The sequence below is a fragment of the Calonectris borealis genome, chromosome 2 (genome assembly GCF_964195595.1).
Source record: "Calonectris borealis chromosome 2, bCalBor7.hap1.2, whole genome shotgun sequence".
NCBI classification, from domain to species: Eukaryota; Metazoa; Chordata; class Aves; order Procellariiformes; family Procellariidae; genus Calonectris; species Calonectris borealis.
The window spans coordinates 128100302-128125618 of NC_134313.1; the positions used below are offsets into that span (position 1 = coordinate 128100302).

Sequence of the window (25317 nt, forward strand, 5' to 3'; positions counted from 1 at the left end):
CAAGCACAGTGACAGTCCTTGCAGCCCGCAAATTTTGTAAAAGAGGATAGAAGTGGAAGAGCTGCTGGGCTAAACTGAGCAGTTGTCGCAGAGGGAAGCTCCATTTTCTTCCCCCTTGTACCCTGCAATAAATCCAGTTTAGGTTTTCTTTAAGGGCAGGCTTCACCTTACAAAGCATATGTTCCAGCATCCTACTTGAAAAAGTCCATTATTGTTCGAGAGTTTTGCCCAGCTTCCCGCGTGCTCCCTTAATTGCGGGAGGCAGCGCCGTACGCGTGACCCCTCGCCAGCTCCCGAGGACTGAGGTCCGTGCATCCAGGCAACAGTGTGCTTCTTGCTGACACCTGGGGTCAGGCCAAGGATGGTGCTTCAACATCAGCTTAGAGATCACGTAATAGAAGGGCAAAGGTTAGTTTCCTAAGGCTCTCCATCACATAATGAGCCACTGTCAGCCTTAGTAGCCTTCTCGCTTCAGCAGCAGCAAAAAAAAAGAATCCTGTGTGATCACCATTTGCCTCTACATGTTAACTAAAAAAATTAACAGGCTGGAAGGGTAGGAAGGGTAGAAATGGTTTGGAGCGGGGATCAGAGCCTCAGCTGCACCTACACACTCCTGAGCGCCCACGCATGAAGTGATGTGGGACAGCCATACAATAAACCCAAAACCTGATGCACTGCTGGTGGAGGGGCTGGCTCCGGGCTGTTACACTGAGAGCTGCAGCTCAGGTTGCAGGGACACAAGCTCAGGAGTTTCTGAAGGAGGGGGATCTGATGAAAGACAGCAGGGCTTTATTTCAAGCTGTGTTTTGCCCTGTTGTAGGATGATAAGACAGTCATCACTAAGTCGTTTCCCCTCACACCCTTTGTCTTGTCTATTTGGAGCACAAACTTTTTGCAACAGTGACTGCACAATGGAAGACAGTCCCTACACTAGTGAGATCCAGTTTCAGCGGGTCCTGCAGATATTATCACAAGGCAAATAGCTCCACTCCTGCCCTGGAGGCAGTCTTGTTATCGACCTCTCTTGATCAGATCTGGGGACTAACACGGGTCGGGGTCGCAGATAACGTTTTTTCCCTACACGAACAAAACAACCTATAAAGAAATGCAAATTTGGTGCATTCCTTCATCATCTCACTTCATTCTCTAAAACAAGATAAAAGCATAGAAGAAATGCTCAGCACCTCTTCTCTTACAAAACACTGTACCTCCATTCTTAAATCCTGACTTATCACACTGGCCGGGCAGCCAGTTCTCATCTCTGATGTTTGTGTGTAATGCTCATTAAGCTCAAAAGGAGTCGCATATGCAAGTACTTTTGCATGCCTTTAAAGGCAGAACAAATAAACACAGGACTGTAGCGTTTAAGCACAGATTATTCTGTATACTGAAATTCTACATTTACTCCTCCTTAGCTCCTGGCCACAGACCTTGGGGTTCCTATTTGCAGCTGCCCACCATGATTATTTCCCCCATTTGGGACTGGTTTGAGCATTGTAGGCTTGTTTCCCTATGAGATTTCTCTGAAACTTTTTTCTGTCCTTTGTTCATGGCTTTCACGTTACAAGGTAACAGAACTGTAAGAAGACAGAAAAACAAAATGTGAATAAGGTACCGGGGGAAAAGAAAAACCTCTGTCTGCTAAGAAAAAGCCCACTGACAAATGTGCCTTTGTTTACACAAACTTCTAAAGAAATGGAGTTGAAACCTGGAGACCTGTATGAAAGAAGGTCAGATAAGAAAATAGTTTTTCAAACCTCTTAAGAGATGAAAAGCTCCTGTTTATGAAGGGATAACACGGAATCACTTCAGACTTAATTCTTAAACCCAGAAGACAAGACACACTGCATTCAAACTGATGACATTTAAAATAATTTCTCTATTCCTTTGCAAATGCCTCCTACAGAAATGCAGCCAGAGGACATCCCTCACTTCTCCCCAGTATCCTCTGTCCCCCCTCCAACCTGCTATACCCCTTTCAGTGCCTGTAGTGGTTTGAGATAAAGGCAATTGCCAAAGGGCAATTTCACTCAGTTCACCCAAGGAAACAGGCAAAGCAAAACCTTAATTCTTGCTGGCAAAGCTCCAGCCACCTTATGGGAGAAAACAAACCATCACCTAAAAGGCAGTAAGTGTTCATACTTTACCCTAAGTAACTTTGATTAACATGTTAGAAATACTGCTAGTATTTCCAAAACTTACTCTGATGTGACGTTACTGCATTTAATAAGATTACTACTTCACGTCAGCAATAAAATCCTTAAGAATTCAAGACCAACAAGCCCTCAGGTGAGGAAAGTGTTTTGTCTTCTCTTCCAAACTGCATCATACTGTTTTTATCAAGGAAAAAAGCTTAATGTGCACAGATATATATGCAGTCAAATACCTATCAATAAAATCCTCCTCATTCAATCTTACATCTTTGTGCATCTTTGTATTTAGTCTACCTTCTCCTTTACTCCCATCATGGTCTCCACTCCAGTAGATCTATACATAAGTATAGATAAGTGCAGTTCAGGCACATGACAAAACTAGAAAACCCAACAAGAACAGTGAAATCATGGAAATCCTAAGACATCTTAGCTCCCCCCAGTTGCCTGAAACTTGGTATCGGTCCTTTTCAATAACGACAATTTCAGATTTCCATGAAAAGGAGTTGGAAACATTGCAAAGTGGTCCTAAAGATGTATCCGGTTCCTTCTCTGCTCCTCGACACTCTTCCTCTGAAAGGAGAGGAAGGAGAGGGTGGGAGAAAAAAAAAGGGATGCAATGAGGAGAGACCAGTGTGACTTTGGGACCTCTTCGGCTCCTGCCCAAGTATAGAGAAGAGAGCTACTGGGAAGTTCCATGCAATTCAGGAAGGAGAAAAGCAGAAGATGAGAACTGATTTAAATCAAAGTTCCGTCGTAAATGTCTCATCAGTGTTAATTTTTTTTTTAATCTGGTCTTAAAGTCTCTCTAAGGAACTCCTGTGGGTGAATTAAAGTAAAGAAGAGGTGTTGGGCAATTTTTTTCCCCTCTCTTACGCGCACACTGCAAATTTCTGTGGTGTTTATTATTGGAATTGACCTACTGAAATCAGGAACATCACTGACAGAGGTAAAAACCCTCAACAATCAAATAAATCACTACACCAAAGACTTTTTTGTTACTGCAATCACTCCAATCAAAAATGAGAAAGTTTCGGAAGCATTACCCCATAGGGATTTGAGAATGGCTTTTTTAGCTAAATTTTCATGCTTGAGAGGGACATCAATAAACTGGAAAAAGAGAAAACGGATTTCTACCTAAATATTTTAAAATGTTAATTTAAAGGGCAAACCAGAGATTTCTAGAACAGAAGGGAGAGGAAAATCCTTTGGGTTTTTTCTGCACTTGGCAGCACTTGTACATAGTCAGGTTTACTGGCTTTGCTGGTTTAGAAGAGGATTCGCCTCACCTTTCGGAGAGGCTCCAACCGGTAAGAACAGAAGACTCAAAGCCATTGTACTGTCAACTTTGTAAAATGGCATAAACCGGCACTACCACCAAAAGAAGGACCCCTGGCACAAGCACCTGCGCTGGCGCGAGGGAGAAGGTGCAAGGCTGAAGAAGGCTGCTGCCTGCTGCACGACAGCCAGCGGGAAGCCCTCGTGAAATGATACCCTGGGTTGACACCAAGCCCAGCAAAGACACGAGCCGGTCTGCAGGCCAGAGGGAGGACTGAAACCGCGTTTAAGAAGCCAGCGCTGTTCCCTTTACGCCCTTGCCCCAAGAAGCCATTTCTAAAGCAGAGGGGAGATAATCCAGTCTTAAAGGAAGTAGCTGTGGGTTTGTTCTTTTAGAAAAGCTGGGGAAATTACCCACTTGGGCGTTCTCACAAGGGTGGCCATGTCGCACAGGCAGCGTGTTGCGCTAAAAGTTCTTAACTGATGGCATTTAGGCTTCAAAGTTAAGGACTCAGAAGCTTCTAAAGTACAGGTCTGAAGTTGTGTGTAAGATTCATACTCCTTTCTCCGCATATGAATGCGGATACTGGCTTCAGTCACATCATCGCATAATGTTTTTCTTCCCTTGGGACTGCCACATATATGTAAGGATATGACAAACAATAAATTGTTTCTGAAGACAACTTACATTCTTTGGACATTCCCACTTCAAAGCACTTCTGTAGTCTGCAGTACTGGCAGCGATTTCTGGTAACTTTATTGATAACACAGTTTTTATCTCTATGACATGTGTAAACCATGTTCTTCTGGATACTCCTGCGGAAAAAGCCCTGAAATCAAGAAAAAAAGAAATTGAATAAACTTTTGAGCTTCCCATAACCCTTCGAGACAGGCACTAACATTGCTTTAAAATAACAAAATAAATTCAAAGTAGTGGCTGGAGTATGGCATCTTTAAGGACTCAGTCTTATTATAATTTAGTATTGTTTCTTGCAACATAAGACTCATCTCTTAAATAAAAACTAACTAAATAATGCAACCTAAGGCCAAAATAAACAAAACTGGAACTAGTAACAGCATTCAGCAAATGAAGCCCTAGATTTTACAAAAAAGCTGAAATAGAAATGATTTGGGCTTATGGATGTAGTAATGAGATGGGTAAACAACAGCCTTCCCAACAGATCCACTTGGAAGTCAAACACTCATCCAACAACCAACAGCCTCTCTCAGCCTAAAGGTCCCGTCTGTTTTTGTTACTGCAGAGATTCTCTAGTTCGAAGGCTGCACGTAAGAAGAGAAATAATTTGAAACCCAGGTCTCTTAGCTGCTGGAACTCCTACAGCAATTAATGAGGCTTCTGCAGGTGGAAGAGTTCCAGCATCAGGTTATTGAGTTGTGAACTTGTAAAATTGCAGCATTTTTTTCTTATTCAGATACAGCTGTGAAAATAATCAAGTAATTACAATGATCTTGAACAGAAATTAAAGAGAACTAGAGGTCTGGTTTGTACTTAAGGAACACCATTTGACTGGATTCCTCCTTTAGCAAGTAAAAGAGAGAAAACCAGCCATAAATGGCAAGGTTAGCTGGCACAGAAAAAAAGGCAAAACCCAGTTAATTTCTTTATCTGCACTAAAAACCAAGCTTTAGATAATATCATATAATAATGAAGAAAAAAAAAGAGGATTACTTTAAGTATTTTAGAGCTCAACCCACAGATATTCAGCGAAAGCATTTCTGCAACAGACATTTGGAAATTTGACAGCACTATTTAACCTTCTCACTCAGATTTTGAAAATCGTTTCAGCAAGCACCAGGGTCAAATTTCAGTCAACATCACAGCATTATGGAAGCATAGTTAGCAATTTAGTATTTGTTGGAGGGCTTGAGAGGTTAAAACTCTTCAACCAGCCACATGTTTACACCCTACAGGGAAGCGGTAAACTTGATGCCGCAGACGATAGCTCTGAGCCCACAATGCATTTGTCTAAAGATGCAATCACGGTAAGCTATAAAATTGGCTCTCCTAGAAGCACTCACCGAGATACGCGAGTAGTTCAAAAGCCAAAAAGCCCTATCATTCAGAGTTAACTGGGAGAGTTTCGGGCCATATGGTCAGGGAGTGGTAGGGCAGGCACAGTCAGTAAGGGCTGGTCATAAATTCCTTGCACACCCAACATGCTATAGATGCTAATGTTATGAAAATACCTCAAATTCACTCAGAACTGAAAAATGCCTCCTTAATCACGTAACCCCTGGCAACAGTTTTCTGCAGCTCTTGCACAGGCAAGCCTCATCCTGAGGTTAACTCCTCTGACTTAGAAGATACTTAATGCTACCATCAAAGAGGTAAATAAAAACCCTTCACTTCTTTCTTTTCCTTAACTAGACACAGAAGAAGAATTTAAAGCTATTTGTTTAGACAATTAAAACCTTTTAAGTTATCAATTACACTGCTATTTTATATTCCACACTTTTGAGCATTAACACTGCTTGAATCTTTGCAATGGAAAGTATGGCAAGCTTGTGCATATTTGTTTACTTGCTGAGAAGAAAATGTATGGTAATATTCACTTACTACTTTCCTGCTTTGATATTCCCCTAATTGCGATGCCCGGCTCTGCAGTAATTGCTGAGGACGCTAACCAGAACTCTGAGAAGTCTATGGCATCTATTTTGGGTTAATTCAACAGACAGAAAGTGTGAGCTGTGCTGGTTCAAGGGTCTGTATACAGCTTATTAGGTCACCACTTTTTAGTTGGAAAGAGGTAGGGGAAGCCAAGACTGGTAGCTTCTCCTGCAGCCACCCTGGCTTAATCCAGTGCTGCATGTAAATCAACACCCACAGTCACCGATGGAATAACTCTCCTACCACCAGCCCGACAGGGCAGGAAACAAAATGGCCCAAACCAACAAAAATGACCCTCTCGTGCAGCAACTGTCTCACCACGCTGAACAACTAGAGTAATTAAAAAAAAAAAAACAGCCCCCAAAGCCTCCTCTTTGCCTGCACATGCTTTGGGGCAGAGACTGCCGTGCATCCATGCTTGAGAGACTTCTGGTTTACTGACACAGGCATTACTTGAAACGAAACACGAGCTTCAAAAGCGTCACCCAATACAGAGAAAAGAGTAAACAGCCTCCTCCAAATATACCTGTACTTCACCAAAATATGACCGGTAGCTAACGACGCCCCGTGATTGATCGGTTCTGATATTTAGACGCAGCTTCCTGATCCTTTAACCTAGGGTTTAATTACAGCCCATTGGGACGGAAAGCAGAGGAGGCTGTCTCAGTCCTTACCATACGAAGTTGACCATGCAGCCCAACAGAAAAAGGTGATCCAACTTCTGCAGACAGCAAGTATAAAGCATTCATGAACTGATTACTAATTATAAAAGGCTTAAGAACAAACTCAGAAAAAGCAGATCTCCAGGTCAAAATGAAAACAGTTTCTTCAACAGCCTAACCTCCCCAGGCAATGTCCTACACAGAGTGAAAGATATAGATGAGGATATTAATTGTGGAAGTTTAGACTGTTGTTTTACAAATTACTTTTTAACACCTGTATTTGATGTTCTTCCTGGAATTACTCACAAAACAGAAAGAAAAATGAACTTATTTCCATAAAATATTCAGGTGAAAAAAGGTATAATGTGGTCCTGCTCAAAACTAAGGACCTGTTTCTCAACAGCATGTTAGGGCCCACTCCCCAAGCACTCTTCCCTAAGACAACACCGGAATACTACTTCTAGTAAGATTTGTGGCAAGCTCATTTTAAAACCTCAGCAATACGTTACTGGAAGGATTTGACCTTTAAAATTTCCTCTGGACAGGCACTAAGAATGCCCAGATTATAAATATTATTTAATTTCTTTGCCTACAAACCCCAAAGCCATTACAGGGGGAGTGACAGGACTTCAAGCACCGGCGGGCGAGGAGCACTTGCTGGGCGCTGGGGCTCGGTTTCCCCACCTGCCTCCCCAAGCCTGGCCTCTGTGCAAGTTTTGGGTGGCAGTGCAAAATAGGGTCATGCCCAGAAACATTTCCTGAATCTGATACTGGGCTAAAAAACCAGACAGCGCCCCGTCTATGCCTCTGTGGGGGTTTGCACCTCACCTGCTTTGGTTACCAGCAGCTCTGCAGCAAAAGAAAACTCTGCAGGACACGGGGATGGGCAGGGCGGGCGCTTGCTGCCCAGTTTATAAGAAAAGCACATTTAAGCCACTTCAAGGCTGGGTTCCAGATAGCACTGGCCTGTTCACTAAAAATAGCAAAGCTAGAAGCAGGCCCAAGTTTTCCTCCAAGTGTTTTTTGTCAAATGACTTCCATCTGATCTCACAACCCTAGCAGTTTCTTCAAACACTAAGAAAATCTGAATGCAACCTAACCTTAAGAAGTTGTCAGAAACTTCAGAGATGGCAAAACCACCACTGCTTATAAATTAATCAACTTCAAGTACCTACTGGCTCTTGGAAAACAAGCTACTACTTACTGTAATACATTCACCTCGCAAGGAATCTGTTTGGCAGAATATTTACATGAGCAATTTTTATGCAAATATTTTAGCATCCCGTCCAAATCCTGTGATGGGAGATGAGACACTCCTGTGCCAAAAACAAGCACAAATGATTCTTTCTTTGTAATTTAAAATGCCTTATGAATATAAAAAAAAAACATTCTGTGAGACATAAAGCATTACTGTCATACATAATTGTTTTCGATAGCACCTACAAAGTACTTCACTTTAAAGTAGAGTAAGCTACTGAAGACCTATCAGGAACAGTGATTTGTTCTAATATTCCTTTTATCCACAACTGTTTAAAGGAACACGGATCTTGTGTTTTTATTTTAGTGAAGACAAACAAAGCTTTGCAGAAATCACACTTATTAATTAATTCCGTCCTTCTGAGCTGCTTTTATTGGCATCCTTTACAGAAAGCATTTCGGACAAACGATTCAATTTTTAATATCATCTTTTCGGCGCACTAGGCCACACTCCTCCCAGGCCCACCAATCTTGTTATCTTAATGGAAGACAGATAGAGTATCACTCTGACCATGCCACATTAGGCGTCCTCATTTACCGAGTGCAAGGAAAAAATGCTGAGTATAAATTATTCAGAAATCTATTGTATCAGCGTGTGTTCTCTGAGCATCCACCACTGGCAGTACAGACAGATTATTTTTCACTTTTAATTGTGTTGATATCTTATCTGCTGCACTGAAAGCAGAGTGTGATACGTGAAACCATATGTATTAAGCAGCAAATAAACCCAGTTTACTAGGTCTATTGCTTAGAACTAAATAACCTATTTAGTCAATCTAACTTCAACACAATGCCAAAAAACCACACCTCATTCCACTCACCACTTACTTTTGCAGTATTCGCCTGGTAGCGTGTCAAAATTAGAGAGCTCAGTACAGAGCAGCGGTGCCTACAGAGAATATTAACTATTTCAGCAATATTTTGAATGCCATTATGCCACTGGTTAGCTGAATACAAAGGTGGTCATTAAGGATGAGCCCTCAAGATAACGTTAAGTGTTTAAGCTTACAAAGTCTTACAGAATTGTTAGCATGAACTGCTACCCTTACGTATCTGATAGGGAATCTATACAACTCCCTCTCCTTCACTGTGCGGTTGATTTTGGCAAGTCAGATGATTTAGAGCTCAAGTTATGCACATCGCATGAAGAGATGGATCATTTGATCTCAAAAATGACTCAAAAATATTTTGCCAGCATAGGGCATGCCAAATCTTACTTGCAGATGTAGTGGGCTTACAAGCTGAAAACTTGTGCTGCAAGCCAGGGACAGGGTAATCAGCAGAGAAGGGCTATTGCGAGCTCAATCTGTTTGAACAGCCTGCTCGGTTCATCTGGTTCAGCTTTGATTACCCCCAAATACAGTCAGCCAGCTATGACTCCTGCAGATTTAGAGGCCATTCTTTGGTAAATTTGCAAAATAAGCTTCTGAGTGAAATGTATTGTTACTTTATCATAAAAGAAACAAAGGAGTAAGGAAGACTTTTCTATGGTACAGTTTATCAGTCATTTATAAACTCCGACTGACTGAGCTCTGAAGGGAAAGATAAAACCAGTAACAACCAAAAAGAAAATCCAGCCCACAACATACCTGAAACCTCTGCCGTTAGCTTTATTCTGAAATAGAGGCTGTACAAATCTGTACCTTTTTTACAAAACAAATTTGTTTGTAATGCATAGCCTCTTTTCAATCTATTTATTTTAATCATTCAAGTTACCCTCTATCCTTGCTAACCCTGTAAATCGTACGCAGGCAAAGTAAGGACCCCACTCCTGCTCTCTCTGGAGCATCAACAGAGACATTTGAGGTCTCTCTCAGTGATGGGATCTGCACAAAACTAGTTTGCTCCGTGTCCTGGGAATTGCCCAGGTATGTTCACGAACTGAATGTGGTTTCCAGCATTTTTATTATAGGTGGCAGCAGTCAAGGGATAAAAAACCCTTCCTCACAAAGTTCTGATAGGATCAGCGGTCAGGCTAGGGCAGACACACACAATTTTTAGTTGTTAACTAGGAATATTTGCTCTGAAAGGCCTGGATAACATGCAATCCCACAACTGGAAGGTTTAGGAACTGCATAGGAAGGTTTATAAAAGACCTAAAAGCCACGGCATATGCTGTGAAGTGATTCTGTATAGTATAAAAGACACTGCAAAATGGCTGCAGCCAGAAAGTAAGACCCCACAAGTAACGAAAGCTGCCAAAGCAGCTATCTAAAAGGAAGCTAAAATGAGCGTATTCCCAGTTGCACAGCACTTTTCCAGGATGTCTGCACTGTCTATCACGCTTTGGAAGTCACGGCTTGCAGAATAAACAAATTAATTGTCTGACATTGTGGCTGGAAACCACCGCCAGCACAAAATGGAAGCAGCTACAACAATAAGTAGAGGAAGGCTCGCTGCCAGGAAGCAGGGAAATTGTGCTGATGATGTATGTCAGGGCAGGACAGGCAGATTTTTGCAAAAACAAATGAATAAACGTTGTTAAATGTCAATAGCTTGTAACGAGCACCTAGAGGTGCCAGCCGCCCGGCAGCAGAGGGGCTGGGCACCAGCCCACCCTGGGAAGTGCTCTGGGTTTGTCCGTCGTTGCTGTTATTTCCAGCAGAACCTCTCTGCTTGCCATCCACCTTTCATCTCGTCTAGCCTTTTCATCTTCATCTGCAGATGAAGAGTAGCCGCAACCTTCCACGGCTGAAGAAAACCACATTTGCTATTGAAACCAGGGTGTTTGGGTGTTGTGTTTTGTTTTTTTTTTTAAATTGACAGAACTCAAAACACTTCATAAAAATAAGGTGTTATCCCATGTCTTGCATATGGGAATACAGACCAGTGGACCTATGAGCAACCCACTAAGGGGAAAAAAAGGCCTATTCTCTTTTCATTATTTTTACACAAATGGAAAAGCTTGAGGGTTTCAGGGTTTTCTCATTTCTTAAAAAGAGAAAAAGGCCCAGGGGACAGGGACAGGCAAATGAGGAAGGTGTCCCCTCCCTAAACTACCAAAATAGGAATGCTTATCTGCAACTGCAAGAAAGTCTCCAGCAAAGACAGGGCAGGCCACACATGATAAATCCTAAGTTTCTAAGGTGAAAAAAGTCTTGTGGGCCTCAGAGGGCAAGGAGAAAACCAAACAATTTTGACGACAGAGCTTGAAGGAAATTATTCATGGGGCTACTAATGCCAATTACCCGTTAGCCACTGGTGAGGCTGGAAGCGAACCCCATTTTTCATGGTGCCCCACACCAACACATCTTCTGATTTCACAAACCTTGGCCTAACCTTAAAAACATACCCCAAACTGTCAAAACATTGATTCCCCACCCCCACCCCCCCGGGGAGTTTAAAACACTTCCTCTGGCCAGCCGGCAGAGAGGCAGCTACTGATGAAAGGGGGGAGTTGCATTCATTTGGCTACAAATCTGCAGCAAGTGGGTTTCTCCAGCCAGGGTACCACAGCATCCCTAAAACTGTGCAAGGATTTCTCCACAATTTCAATTTTCACTGAACTCCTGACCTTTTTAGCAAACATGTCAAAGTCTCCAGACAGAACAGTCATCACCTTGAAACAATATGTGAGGGGAAAGAACGGCTGAGATTTTCTGCTTCTCCACTTCTGTAATTTAAACAGAGAGGAAGGCACTGGTATGCACTTCCATCTGCTCTCTTCAAATTAAAAAAAAAAAGGAGATGAAATGTATACAATTAAAAAGTTACAGTTAACTTCCTTTCAGTGATGTCTGTAGGATGATTTTTGGCCTGCTAGGAAACTCCAGATGGGAAGACTAATGAATATAATTTAATACGAATAACAGGAGATCAAAGAAACGCTTTTCTGAGTTGCAGCGCACTGAGTTATTTCACACAGTTTAATGGAGAACTCAGGAATGAATTATTCCTTTTTGCTATTTTCTTCTATTTTTGTTTATGCAAATCAATTCCCTTTAACCTAATTTGTGGAAGACCAGACCTATAACCCAATAAAACCATAAAATGTCACTAGGATGGTCATACAACTGGCTAGCACTTATCCAAAAGGCTGTATGTTGTTAACTGCTCACTGTTTTTTTCCTCTCTTCCCCTCCAGTGCCTCAGGATTTATACCACCAATTAAGACAATAATGAGTGCCCCAGGTTGACCTCCCAGGAGCAAGAATTAATTAAGCGCAGTATTTCTTCCTAAAGAATGACACTTTTCCAAACCATTTATGTAGGTGCTCTCTTGCAAGGAAGCACAGTATCAGGAAAGACTTTCCAAATTGTTATCCCCCAAATGTACGACTGATTTTGGTTTACACCCTTAATTTGGGTCTCTGGTTTTATCCACTGGGTTTTTGGGTGGCGGGAGCAGGGGGACCATCTACCAAGGACAATGTCACAATTTTAACAGACACACATGGGATTTTTTTGCACAGAGCTACAAAGGAAAGACACTAAGCAACAGCTACTCTGACAAAGTAGTAGACGTCCTAGTAAAAACAAATAAAAAACACCCGCCAAGCTATACCCATGCAGTGACAAGCAGATTCCTGCAGCAGGCAGGACAAGGAAAAGACTCGTGTTAGCTATGCAATTACTATGCTGCAATTACTCGTAGGAGTCTCTCAAATTAGCCTCTCTATTTAGCTGCTGGCAGAGATGGAAACACGTGAAGAGGAAAGGGCAAGCTCAAACACAAACCTACATGGGAGAAAGAAGGTATGTGCATGCTCCAAGGAAATTCCCTGCACGGGCAGGCTTTGCATCCTCCTCCTCCTCCCCTCCCAGCCTTCACCACAACGGCTTGCAGAGTTCCCGCACATATTTGGCACCACAGTTATTTATCAGAAGAGGCATGGGGACTTTCATTAATTGTCAGCCAATAAAAAAACCCCTGCAACTTCTACACCATCTGAAATTTATAGAGGCGCTAGTTTCTAACCCACTATCAGCAACCGAATGTTTACAGCTCAGCTGAAATAATACTGCAAACTATGCCACAAATATTTATATATGCCTGCAAGCTGGCTGAAGTGCAATTCCCCTTGCTCTAGCAGAGAGATTCGCACAGCTTGCGTGCACAGCCAGCTGTTCCCTGCTCTCTCCCCAACCCACCCGGAGCCAACGCAGCGCCCCAGCCTGAGCCCGGCCAGCCGGGTGGGTGCCTATGGGTGCTGGCGCAGCACCCACCTGCCAGGATGGCCGGCAAAGAGCTCGCTCTGGTTGTGCCACGGCACAGCTCCCGCTTGTTTTCAAGACCAGCATGTTTCTATTCTCTTTGTCCGACCTGAGAGGAGTTTTAAAATGTGCCTGACCCGCAGCAGAGAAGAAGTTTCTGAGAAGGGATGAAGTGATGTACGAAAACAATGCAGGAAGCTACCCAAAATATCCAGAAGAAATAACACGGACATAAACATGCCAAAATAAACCAGATGTCTTGAGCATTATACTTCCTGGTACGTTTTTCAGGCATCCATCTGAATGGCTCATCAATACACGTTCATTATCTCCCCATAATTGTTTTTTTGCTCTTACTTTTGACAATTGATCTCTAAACAAATATGTTGTATCAAGTCTCTTGAAATCTGGCAAGTAGTATCCTGTACTTACTACTTTATGCTACACTCTCATTCCCCCACATTCAGCGACAAAGAAACTCTGCTAATCAGAACTACCCACTAAAACCTTGTAAAACGTAGGGTTTAGTGAAAATCGGATGCCTGGAGACTAGGAAAACAGAGTTCAAGTAAACACCCAGAAATATGCAAGTCTGGCTCTCTAGTACTGGCAGTAGTCAAGGAAAATTACCTTTCCACACTGCAGCTGAAACTCATTACTGGAGGCGACAGCAGAGGGATGAGTTGGAGCTGGACCAGCTTGGCAAAACCACCATTTTTAAGAGCGAGATGGTGGCCATACCCCTCTGCCCGCTTCCCGTACACAGTCAAAGTACACGCAGTCAAAACGGTCTCGACAACATGGAAAAACAGGCTGAGGAAGGTGGTTGAAATGCAGTCTGTGCCAGTGCAGGGGATTAGCAACTGCACAAACAGATCCAGAGGAATCAACTGACCAGTTCCTCCAAGAAATAAGGACCCTTAAGGTAACACTAATCAGAGATATGTATCTTGTTGCAAAACCTGACACAAATCACGCTGAGATGCTGAAAAAGCAGTGTAGCTCTCAGGACAAATGCAGCACTGCCTCCACCTTGCCCGGCGTTGGGCACCACTGTTCACTCAGCCAAGCCGTAGGGAAGCAAGGGAGAGTCTGGGACTGGGCAACTTTGACGACGAGAAAACATGACCTTTCAGAGACGAGTGAATGAACTGGGGCTGATTAATCTAACACAGGAAAATCTTAGCAAGATGTTTTCCTGTTTTCTCCCTCCCCTGCCAGACTTTAATCAATGGCCAGATTCAAGCACAGAGCTCATATAATCACAAGACGATCATTCTTTCAGTTTACAGAAATCACATGGACTTGGGGTAAGATAAAAGATCTTTTTAGTTAGCTCATGCACTTGGCTCCTGGGTGCTGTGCTTGTATCTCTCCTGTTCACCTAACGCTCCCTTTCTTCTTTCCTTTAAAAAAATACATAGTTTTCACCTCTGTTTCTGTACACGTAGCAGTCGCTGTGTATCCCTAAGGATAAATGTGGACTGGTTAAGACCATTTGCAGCAGCATCTGAGCAATGCCTTGATCCCCTGATCCAAAAAAAAAAAAAAAAAAAAAAGGAAAAAAGGAAAACCAAAAGGTAAAAAAGTGGTAGTGCCCATTCATTTCAAAAATGATGCGCTGCAGAGCTTTCTCTGAAATGCTTCGCTTAATCTTCCTAAATGTGGAGCACTGCCACTCTTTTGGACCAGCAGAAAGCACACGAGGATCACAGTGCACTCTGAAGCGAGGACCTAATAATTTCCATGTATTTATCATAGGTGCACAGGGCTCCAAAGCAAGCCAAGCACCCCGGAGACGGGGAAGACCTCTCCCCTCTTGGGAAGATTCATGTGGAGAGCAGCCAGCCGGGACACTCGTGGTAGGAGTGAACAGTAGCCCATCAGAATGGCTGCACCACGGCTATAAATCTCTGCTTTCCCTGGTAAGCGCCTGGGAGGAAGGAGAGGGAACCAACCACAGCTGACAGTAATGGGTCCCATTAAACTGTCACTTTTAAAGAGACTCTGAAACGGGAACAAACTTGCTCCGTAAGCATTTGATCAGTCTCCCTGCTGCCAGGCGACGGCAGACCCTGCTCACATGCTGTGGCGGGGGGCTGCTGGCTCTCCCCTCCAGCGCTGGAAGGGTCCCCAGCAGTCGCTGAGGTTTGCTATAGCTGGAGTCAAATCGCCCACTGCATTTACAGCCAACCAAATCTACATTTTTTGGCACTACTTGCGACTGCTGTCTCACCTTGTAATTTATGTATCCGTTATTCTAGACAGGGGATCCAGAAACAATATACCTTTTCCCCTTTAAACATAGGTATTATGACACAGTTTTTATTCCATAGTAACTTTTCCCACTAAAATATATTAAATGAGAAATTTTAAGCGTGGCGTAAAATTGTAAGGGTCTTTGTACACAAAAATGTCTTTCTACTTCTCAGCTGTCTCCTGAATTGAGCTGTGGAAACTGTGGGGACTCCTGCATATTATCAAAGGGAAGAACAATTTGTGAGTAGGGACCCTGAATATTTGGCAAACCAGCTGCAGTAGTATACCAGTTAAACAGTTACTATACCAATATACCAAAACTACCAATTACAGAATTGGATGCATGACTTCTTTAACACTACAAGAAGTTTTTATAACCGGAGTACTGAGCTGCACATATCCATACTCAGAACTCAAGAAACAACATATCCATACTTAAAGACTATAGCAAAATCCAGATACAAAGAGGAAAAGACAGGCAGTTTCTGATTTTTTGAATGGCTACTCAAAAATGGAAGAGTTTTCAGTAAGGCATTTGTTTTCTTTTACAGGGGAAGAAAAAGAAGAATGTATACAATAAACAAATTGAAGAAAGAATCTGTAAAGCTGACTTTATTGGAAATACTGAATCTTAGAAAATTACATCCAATTGTCTTTCCTGCTATAGCACAAGACTGAAATTTCTTGAAGAGCAGCTCTGCAAAGCTGAACAGCTCTGGGATCCATGCTGCAAATTCAATTGCACTCCATTTCCAGAAGAAGCTAAAGAAAATACCCCTTTAGGAAATTTCCTCAAAGGAACACTTCATTCGGGATTAGAAAGAACCTCTGTTTCCATTAGCAGGTCGGTCAGTAAGCGCAGAGAGTAATGGAAGGTCACTTGCCGAGGCCAATCAGAGTATTTCTGCAAGCTGGGAAGCTGACTGCTTATGGATTGGGTGATGGTTTACAATAACCAGAAAATACAGATAGGTGTATCTTTCAAAACAAATTCAAAATAAGTAGCAAGCAAAGAGCATCTGAATATCTACTTAACGTATAAGTGAACAGAATTAGATAATGGATAATTCCATTTTGTACACTTATGAAACCCCTTAATTTTGGATTTACTTCTCTAAGATGTGCCAATCAGAAAATCTTTAAGATCTTGCTAAGAAAAACGCAAACTACAATTTAAAAAGATACCCAAAGCAAGCAGAACAGTGACCCCAACCATCTCACGAGCACCAAAGTCAACGCCCAGCCAGAACTACACCCAGCAAACTATTCTACTCTCCCCCTTTCTTCCAATGAAAATGGTGCACTTTGTTGTGAGGTCTAGCAAGCTATCCTAAATCTAAATTTAACAAATCAATTGCTTGTATATCCTTCTCTATCAGTCTCATTACCCAGTTTCTTTTTAAAAAGAAGAGTTAGAAAATGAAAGCTAGTTCATTGTAATTTTACACTTCTGTAATTGCTGTTCAGTAAGTATAAATAAATATGGCATAGTGTAAAAAAAAAAAAAAGGTAGGCTATTATTATTAATAGGAAATCTGAGAGTTTAATTTCTGAGATGTTTGCTCAGATATCCATATTTCCTTATTTGCTGAATTACCTCTACAGACAAAGATCATATTATAAAATGTTGTATTAAACATAGTGGAAAGCTGCATTTTTTCCTACACTGTAACAACTTTCTGGGTGCACACAGGACAGCCTGTACTCCACATCTGTAATTAAAGGCCACACGTGGTCCTTAAACTAATGGAGAGCTATGAAATAGATTGACAAGATGAGACCAAATGAAAAGGTTTTCCCCCCTCTCTAGTGAAGAAAATTGAAAAAGTAAAATCCGTTAGAACCTACTCACAAGAAAATAAAAACACACTCCACATCCATTGCATGCAAACCAGGGGACTTCTCAGCAGGCAAGCATACCAGCCTGATTCGCAGCCCACCTGCTTCTGGCATCTCTTCTCGGTACGTCACGATGTGATTTGCATAGACAGCGCTTTTACACGTACATATAATTTACTTAATTCTGTTGAAGCTGTTGCAAATTGTGCACACATTACTGATCTGGTGAGAACCTCAGCTTTCACCCATCTGCTAATAAGCCAAACAGCTATGGGCAGGTGAAAGTTGGATAGAAATGTACCTACCTTGGTGAAAGAAACCATGATTCAACTCCAATAACAACAGGTACACACACAATTAAATCTGAAGTTTCTTCTTTTTATGGTGTGTATTCTCAGGTATAGAAAAGAATAGACACTGCCAGAAGAATAAGACTCAACAATTTTAGTTTAATAATAATAATGGACAAACCATAGCTGTTATGGACTGGTTACTGGCCAAAGACCCTGAGAAGATACGCCAAGGTCAGCAAGCATGAAGGCTACATCTATATTCGGAAATGCTCTTGGGGATGTCATGGGCACTATGGCTGGCTGACGTACAATGGGAAAGTCCACATCTACGTTAGTTAATGCCTTCAGCCTCTGAAATGGAATGGCTGCATCAAAACCACAGGAGGTGGCTGCACGCAGGAGGAGCGCTAGTTGGTACAGCCAGAAACACCTTCCAGGTACGCAGCACGGCAAAGCAGTGCCCCAAAACGTGGCTGGTCACCAATACACCATAGTTTGAGAGTTTGATGCTACTGTTCTTTTTTGAGAAAGCCTTCACTGACGGTATCGGGAATTTTGCACGAGAAGGGAGTGCAAGATTTAAGCCAAACGATTATATGTCCTTATTTGATAGTTTATGCAAAATAAGAGAGTAGTTTCCAATTCCTGTTTCCACAGGACATTAGCCCTTGTGCTCACAAATAACTGGAGCAGCGTGTTAGCACAGTTAGAAAATAATCTGGGATAATCTATGCACTTCCATAGTACCGGCATCACTGCCAGAAAAAAATTAAAATAATTAGTAAAAACAACTATTCTCACAGCTTAAGATGAACCCCTGGTCTATGTCTGAGGGCAACAGGCAGGATAAGAGGGTGATTAGCTATGGACGTATGCACTATATCCCCCTACAGACACTGCTGCCCCAGAAGCCCAGCGCAGGGGAGCCGCAGAGGTATAATCCAGAACTTGAGCCCAAAGCACTGGAAATCAAATATGGCATTCAAACACGCAACACAATTTTCATTTTTGTTATCTGTCATGGTTGGCAATTTTTTTTTCTTCATTCCATGTCATTCACACAACCCAGAAAGAGATTTTAAAACATATGGTTACACAAAATTTTTGTTCCTGATCCCATCTATTTCATCATGCTTCCTTGCTCTCAGTGGACTTCCAATAAATATATGCTTCCCCTTCCTTCAAAAATTTGAAATAAATTCAGTACCTGGTGAAAGTTTTATCTTCCAATCAAACAGAAAAATTAATTAAGAACTTACTGAAACACAGATACCAGCTTTTCAAAGGACACCTGGCTTCCCTGGTTTTGTTATTTTAAAAACTAAAATCTCAAAGACAGCATTAAAACAATCAGGTCTCCTCTGATAGTATGAAATATGTAAAAATTCCAGGTTTTCAGTACTACATTTAAATTAGTTGCAACTTATCTAGTGTCTTTCTGCATATGGCACTGCTTTCTGCAAACAAATGGCTTTGAATGTTGCTATACTGCAAAGTGCTTACAGTTTAAGATCAGATTATATTAATAGTATGCAGAAATGTATCTCAAAATACATTTTTCACCTTCTAGAAAATGATTGTTGATTTAGCTAAAACTAGGAGCAATTTTCTATGATTTGAGGAATTTTTCATAGCTGTGCATGAACGACAGCACGCATCTCTACTGCTGGCACTGTCACTTACTAATAGAGCTTAAATGGAGATGAATACAGCTTGATCATTCAAGCTGATCTGTATTTTTCTTTCAACTGATAGAAGCTTTTACAATTGCATTGCTGCAAACAATATTACTTCTTTCCCTGATACAAATCATACTGTAACCAAATATTTAAAGCTCAGGAAAAAAAGCATTTTCAACTTTACATTTCTTACTTTTTGTTTCAGTTGTAGGTGATTAAAACATGCCAGAAAAAAAAAGCCAAACAAATATATGGAATATTAGTGAGCTGGTTTTATGAGGCTTGCTTTTATTTTTATTTTTAGTGTTAAGTAACTTTGAGAAAATTCTATGTCTGGATCCTTAATTCCCAGTAAAGGGGCATAAATAAGGCTTAAATATAATTAAATCATAGCTAGAAGCTAACATGTGCAAGAGTAGTGTTATCAAAAAGAACTGCTGCTTAGATCGTAGAGATCCCTCTACGATCCCAGAACTGCCTAAGAAAATGCAAATCTGTCCTCACATGATGTAAGAGGCATTATTAAAAGAAAAAGGCATCTGTCCTGAAGGACACTGTTCCATAAACTGAACTTTGCTATGACAATCCCTAAAATATTATAGGTCACTCATCAACATTTCTTGCAGACGAAAGCATAATACCCCTGCCATCAAACTTCAAATAAATAAATAAAATCAAAACCAGTTCCACTCTCTATCAGTAACATTCTGTGAATCCATTGTTGACTGATGCTGATCGCGGATTCACGTACTGCAACGGGGCAACCCCAACCCTCTGAGTGTCCAGAGGGACATAACCATGGGGGACATCATGGAGAATATTAACACAGCTGTGCTTTGGGCACCTAACCCAATGGCTCGTGGGGACAGGCTGCTCGGGAGGGTGACCCAGAGTAGATCTAGTTTAGATGCTCTGAATCAGCCATCAGAGGAGCTCCCCTTTCTCCACTGACTGCAGAGAGCGCCCAGTCTTCAACATCAGGCAACTAATTTTGGGCCTCAAGTTGAGTGGTAGGACTACCTCCCACTGCATCTGTAAGCAAATAAGATAAAGCTGTAACAAAATGACAGCTTTTCTCCCAAGCTAAACATCCACGTGGATCAGCAAATCTGGACAAAGCAAAAATGGTTTAATTTTCTCTCTTTTTTTCCTTTTCTTCTCCTACAGGTATCTCTCATTTTTTTTTGTGGGAGTCAGTCCTACAGAATTATAGACCTAAATTTCAAGGTTTATATCAATGGCTATTTTCCATACTGCTTACGGTCTTTGCAATTAAAAAAAATATATATATATTTGAGTCAGGAAGGTGTCAAGCAAATGGACATACTTTCATAGCTGAAGACCTTTGAAAATATATTAAACGTGGCTACCCTTTTAATTTAATGATCCCATATTAGATGTGATTTTATATGAAAACTCTGATGGAAGGAAAGTATTCTTCTTTCATGATAAAAGCCGACCTGGGATCACTCGGTATTGAAGTAATTTATCTACGTTTTTGTCCGTTAGCACCAACAACAGGCAGAGAGGCACCTTGATCATTCAGACAAAACTGCTGGACCGTAAACCTATCCTCTTATATGCTGCGCCGTCTTCTCTCCTGAAGCTGCTCTAGACATCTTTGCTGCCCACCAAATTCAAGCCAGGAATCCGGGCAGGATTGCCAGCAGAGGAATGCCATCTTTTAAACACCCTGAACAAGGGACAAGGCTTTCAGAGACAGCTGAAGCTGCCAGAACACCAGCTTCTCCTCCTCGCCCACACAATGATGGCATTGTGTGGGGTATCCAGCCCACTACACTCAGTCTCCCTTTCTGCAAACCCGGCTACACTGACGAGTCAAGTCAGGACCAAAGAGCTGAGCTTTCGGTGACAGCCAGCCCTATAACCACTTGGACCAGCTGGATAAATCCAAGTTGCTCATTTTGTATTGAATTTGTTTGCGTGCTAGCTAGCAACACTCAGAGACCGGGGGGGCGAGGGGGGGGAAAGATTTCAGAAGTCTTTAACTGAGGTCATGAAACACACAAGTAGATTCCAAAACCCGCCTCTGAAATGCCACGCAGTTTACAAAATGGAAAAGTTGTAAATAAGCTGAATATTGTCAATGTATTGTATTTTACACGTAAAAAGGTGGACTGGCTCTGGATTTTTTCTTACAAAATACAAGTGCACTGTGAAGATCAGTTCGGTTTTGAGATTCTAATACATACACAAAGTCATTGACAGGCTAAGATGCACATAAGCCTTTTGTAGCATAACACCCAGAAATAAACACAAAGCCAAGATTTTTTTTTTTAAACCAGTTTAAAACATCAAAAAAATCCTGACTGCTGAATTCGACTGACCAAACTGAGAAGAAGCTGGGGATATCAGCCTTCTGAAAGCTCCCTGATTTCAAGTTTGGAAGGCAAGAAGTCAGGTACTCTAAATCTATAATCACAAATAAAATTTTCAGCATGAACACACTAAAATTAGAAAACAAGATAGCTTAAAATTATTTAGACGGCTCCTAAACTTTCATTGTGGTTCATAAGTGCGTATTATGAAATACTCCAGCCCGTAAAAACCTTAAAAGACTCGTATATTAAAACAAGCCACAGAACAGCCTTTCTAGTGGGGCACAGTACTGAAGACTCTAGTAATGAGTAAGACAGAAGGATCACTTAAAAAAGGGGCGCTTAGAATACCGAGAAAGTGTTTGGCAAAAGAGGTCAGGAGGTTGTTCCCAGGTACCTGAAAGAATAAGGTCCAAGGATGACAGTGAGGGGAAAAAGGGGAAGGAAGGACAAGAGAAGGGACCAATCTAATCACCACACGAGAAGACCACAGCAATGGATTGACAATGAAGGCAGCCGAAGGCAGATTCTGGAGGAAAAAGGACAACAAATCATGAGAATTACAATGCTGCAGATCAGAAATGACGTCATTACGGCATGATGTCTGAAAAAACTGCACGCCATGAGATTACAGTTGGTGATGTCACAAAGAGAGAGGATGGAAAGTTCTGTCTTCATGAACTCTGTGTCCAAGGTAGCAGTGAGGTGAGCAAGAGGACACACCAGGGAAAGACAGCAGGGGAGAAGTCAGAGATGGGGTAACTTTGGAAATCATCCATGGGTTTGTGACAATTTAGGGAAGATAAAATCTCCAGCACAGTGTTTCCCAAACTGAGCATCAGAAAGTCATAATCACCACCCACAGCTCTCCAAGGACTCCTGGCTGGAAGGGTCCCCATTAAAAATGCACCCTTTATGAGCAGAATATTGCCATGACCTTCCCCGTTGATCTACCATAAAACAGTTCACTAGGTGATGCTTTTGAGACAGAAAACCAAAGAACTGACCCTCAGGCAACAGCATCAGGAAGTGGATAAGGAGCCATTTCAGGAGACATTGAATAAACAGTAAGCAAGGAGGAGAATCTAAAGAGCCCGGAAAGGCAGGAAAAAGAAAGCCTGCTGAATCAAAGGCAGTCGTCAACCCAAAACCTTGAGGACAGAAAGCTGTCCCTTTGCACTAGAGAGAGACTGCTAAAGATCACTGGGATGGCAGTTTCACTGGAGCTCAAAGCGGAAAGGAAAAGGAGAAGGAAACAGAGAGAGAACTAGAAGAAAACCATGGGAGAGCCAGCACAGAAAAACAAAAGGAATGGGGCCCTAATCAGATAAATACGATGTGAGCAGAGTTTTCCATTTGTGTTTCCCTTGAGAAACAAGACTGCCAGGACTTCGAAGGGAAAGGTAAATGAGTCGGAAAGGAAAAAGGAAAAGACTTGAGAAAAGGACCTCAGAGCAGAGGGAGGTGCAACGCAGGAGAAAAAGAGTGACTTTAACATCACAGAACAGAGATTGCAAATCAGGTGAAGAAAGAAATGGTGGAAGTAAGAGTGAAGAAAGAGAAAATGGCAACAAGGTCACAGGGAAAGAGAAAAAAAAGATAATTAATACTTGATTCGGCTGATATTTTAGTCTAGCTTTTTATGGAATGAGCTTTGTGTAACCCAGCTGTCCCTAAGCGAGGTTGCCTCTCCCCATCCCAACAGCTTTTCAAAATGCTGGTCAGCTTTAGTGAAACTGCAAATCCCAAACAAAATAAAGTTCTTTGAAATTGCATGGAGATATGTGTTGAGGTAAAGGAGAAATAAATTTGTGTTTCCTAACTAGACAAAAAGCTGTAACATGAATTCTTCCTTGTTATTGCTCCCTGATTCACCAGAGAATCAGCATGAAACTCCAGCTCCATATCCAGGCAGAAGCCTTCAATGAAACACAGGCTCTCTAATAAAGCTGGGTTAACCGACTGAAAGGCAGAGATCCACAGGAGACAAGGCTTCCCTAGCAGCAGTGCTCAATGCTCAGTGCTTATTTAAAGTCACAAAGAAACTAGCTAAATTTTTGTATGAAGGAGGCTGGAGAGAAAGAGAAGCATGAAAAACTGATATTGGGAACCGAGGGTGAAGGTAGACTTGAGTACAGGCAGGAGCCCGAGTGGTTAGAAATAAGAAGTACAAGGTGGCAGCTTTCTTACGGTACAGGACCAAGAAATGAATGTGTGAAAGCAAGTGTATAGTAAAGATGAAGGAAAAGAAAAATAAACCAAAGAGTCCAAAAGGGCTCAAGAGAAAAGGGTAACATTCTTCAGAGAAAAAGTAGAAACTGGCAACGTAGAGGTTTCTGAGGCTGTCTCTGGTGTTGTGGTCACGTACTGCTGTCTGCTGTCATCCAGCACATCACTTCTGTTGACCTGAAAGCTCAGACAACTTTCAACAGCAAATGTAGTAAATGACTGTCCACCAAAGGGACCACTAGTTGACTCAATCTTTGCCAGTTCCTGGCACTCACTAAGGAAGTTGATTCAATAAGTGGAAGAGATTCATAAAATCCTAGTCCAACCTGTTGAACAGCTAGTGTCAACTAACCCAAATATTACCAGTCTCAAGCAGCCAAGTGACTGCTTTGGAATCTTGTTATTTCTCATAGACTGACAGGTTTTGTACGTAACTAATCTTTTTTTTTTTTTTTCTTTTAACAGCAGCTATTGCCAAGTGCTGAATTACTGCATTTTGCAAATTAGCAAATAGGTGAACATGATTTTTTTTGTTGTTGTTGAATAATGGCTAACACATTACAAGATGGATTTCTTCATGTATTTTGACAAGTGTGGTCTTGCTTTAATTATTTATGAAAATGCTTTGCAGTATGCCAATAAAAGCCCTACAGTATATTTTTGCATATTTTTGAAAAATAATGAAGTCTTAGGGACATGGGACCTTTCTGCCACAGTCTGCGATTACATCTGTGCTTAGAGGGAACACGTGGGTGAGCAAATGACACCACCATTTGTGTGTTAGTGTCTGAGTACGATGAGATTTCCTATTTAATGAAATCAGCTACAGCATATTCTTACCATAGTTCTTCCTAACAGACACTTAAATTTTGATGGTTTTGTGGCATCTAAAAGAAAAAAATACAGACATGATATCCAAGGGAAACCTCAATACCAGAAAAAGATTCTAAAACTGAGGTGAGCTTAAATAGTTACTTTCACTACTTCAGTATCCACAGCTATAAAACAGGGAGGAAACCAGACTCCCATCCTTTAGTTTTTTGCCTAATGGCACAAACCCAGAACTATGATATGTCACTACAAAAGGCCAGTAGCATGGAAGAAGTTGCAGGTTCAAAGGATAAAGTAAAAATGGCTAACACTACAGTATCTGAAAAATATTATAACATTTCACAAAAATAAACCCGAAAAATACCTTTTATTCATTTATTCTAATAACTTTATTTATATAGATATAGCACCTGTCACATTTTCGGCATGCATTAGTATCTTCACTGTACTAAGCACTACACAACTATTTTAATTTGAAGGATGACAATCATACGTCTTTTCTTTAATTGTTAAAAAAGAACATTGCACTAGGGTATCATAACTAATAAAGTTAACTATGAGAGCGTATGTCCTATGGTATCTTTTCTTTAGCATTTTTTGCACTACCTTCTTCCTTGCTTGCCTAACATTCACTGCACGTACAGCTCTAATTATTGCCATACACACATGGTTTAGCTGACATTGCTTCTCTGATGTGTATCTTGTCTTTAGACATTCT

The 25317-nt window shown here is 41.5% G+C and overlaps 1 protein-coding gene across 2 annotated transcripts in view; it reads right to left on the reverse strand.

Annotated features, from left to right (window-relative positions):
- The window catches only part of RARB (retinoic acid receptor beta), a 334395-nt gene that overhangs the window by 45560 nt on the left and 263518 nt on the right, over nucleotides 1-25317 (reverse strand). For both annotated transcript variants that reach the window (XM_075143405.1, XM_075143406.1), the window contains one exon: nucleotides 4117-4258. In XM_075143405.1, the coding sequence (XP_074999506.1) occupies nucleotides 4117-4258 (142 nt within the window). The remainder of the gene's footprint in view (nucleotides 1-4116; nucleotides 4259-25317) is intronic.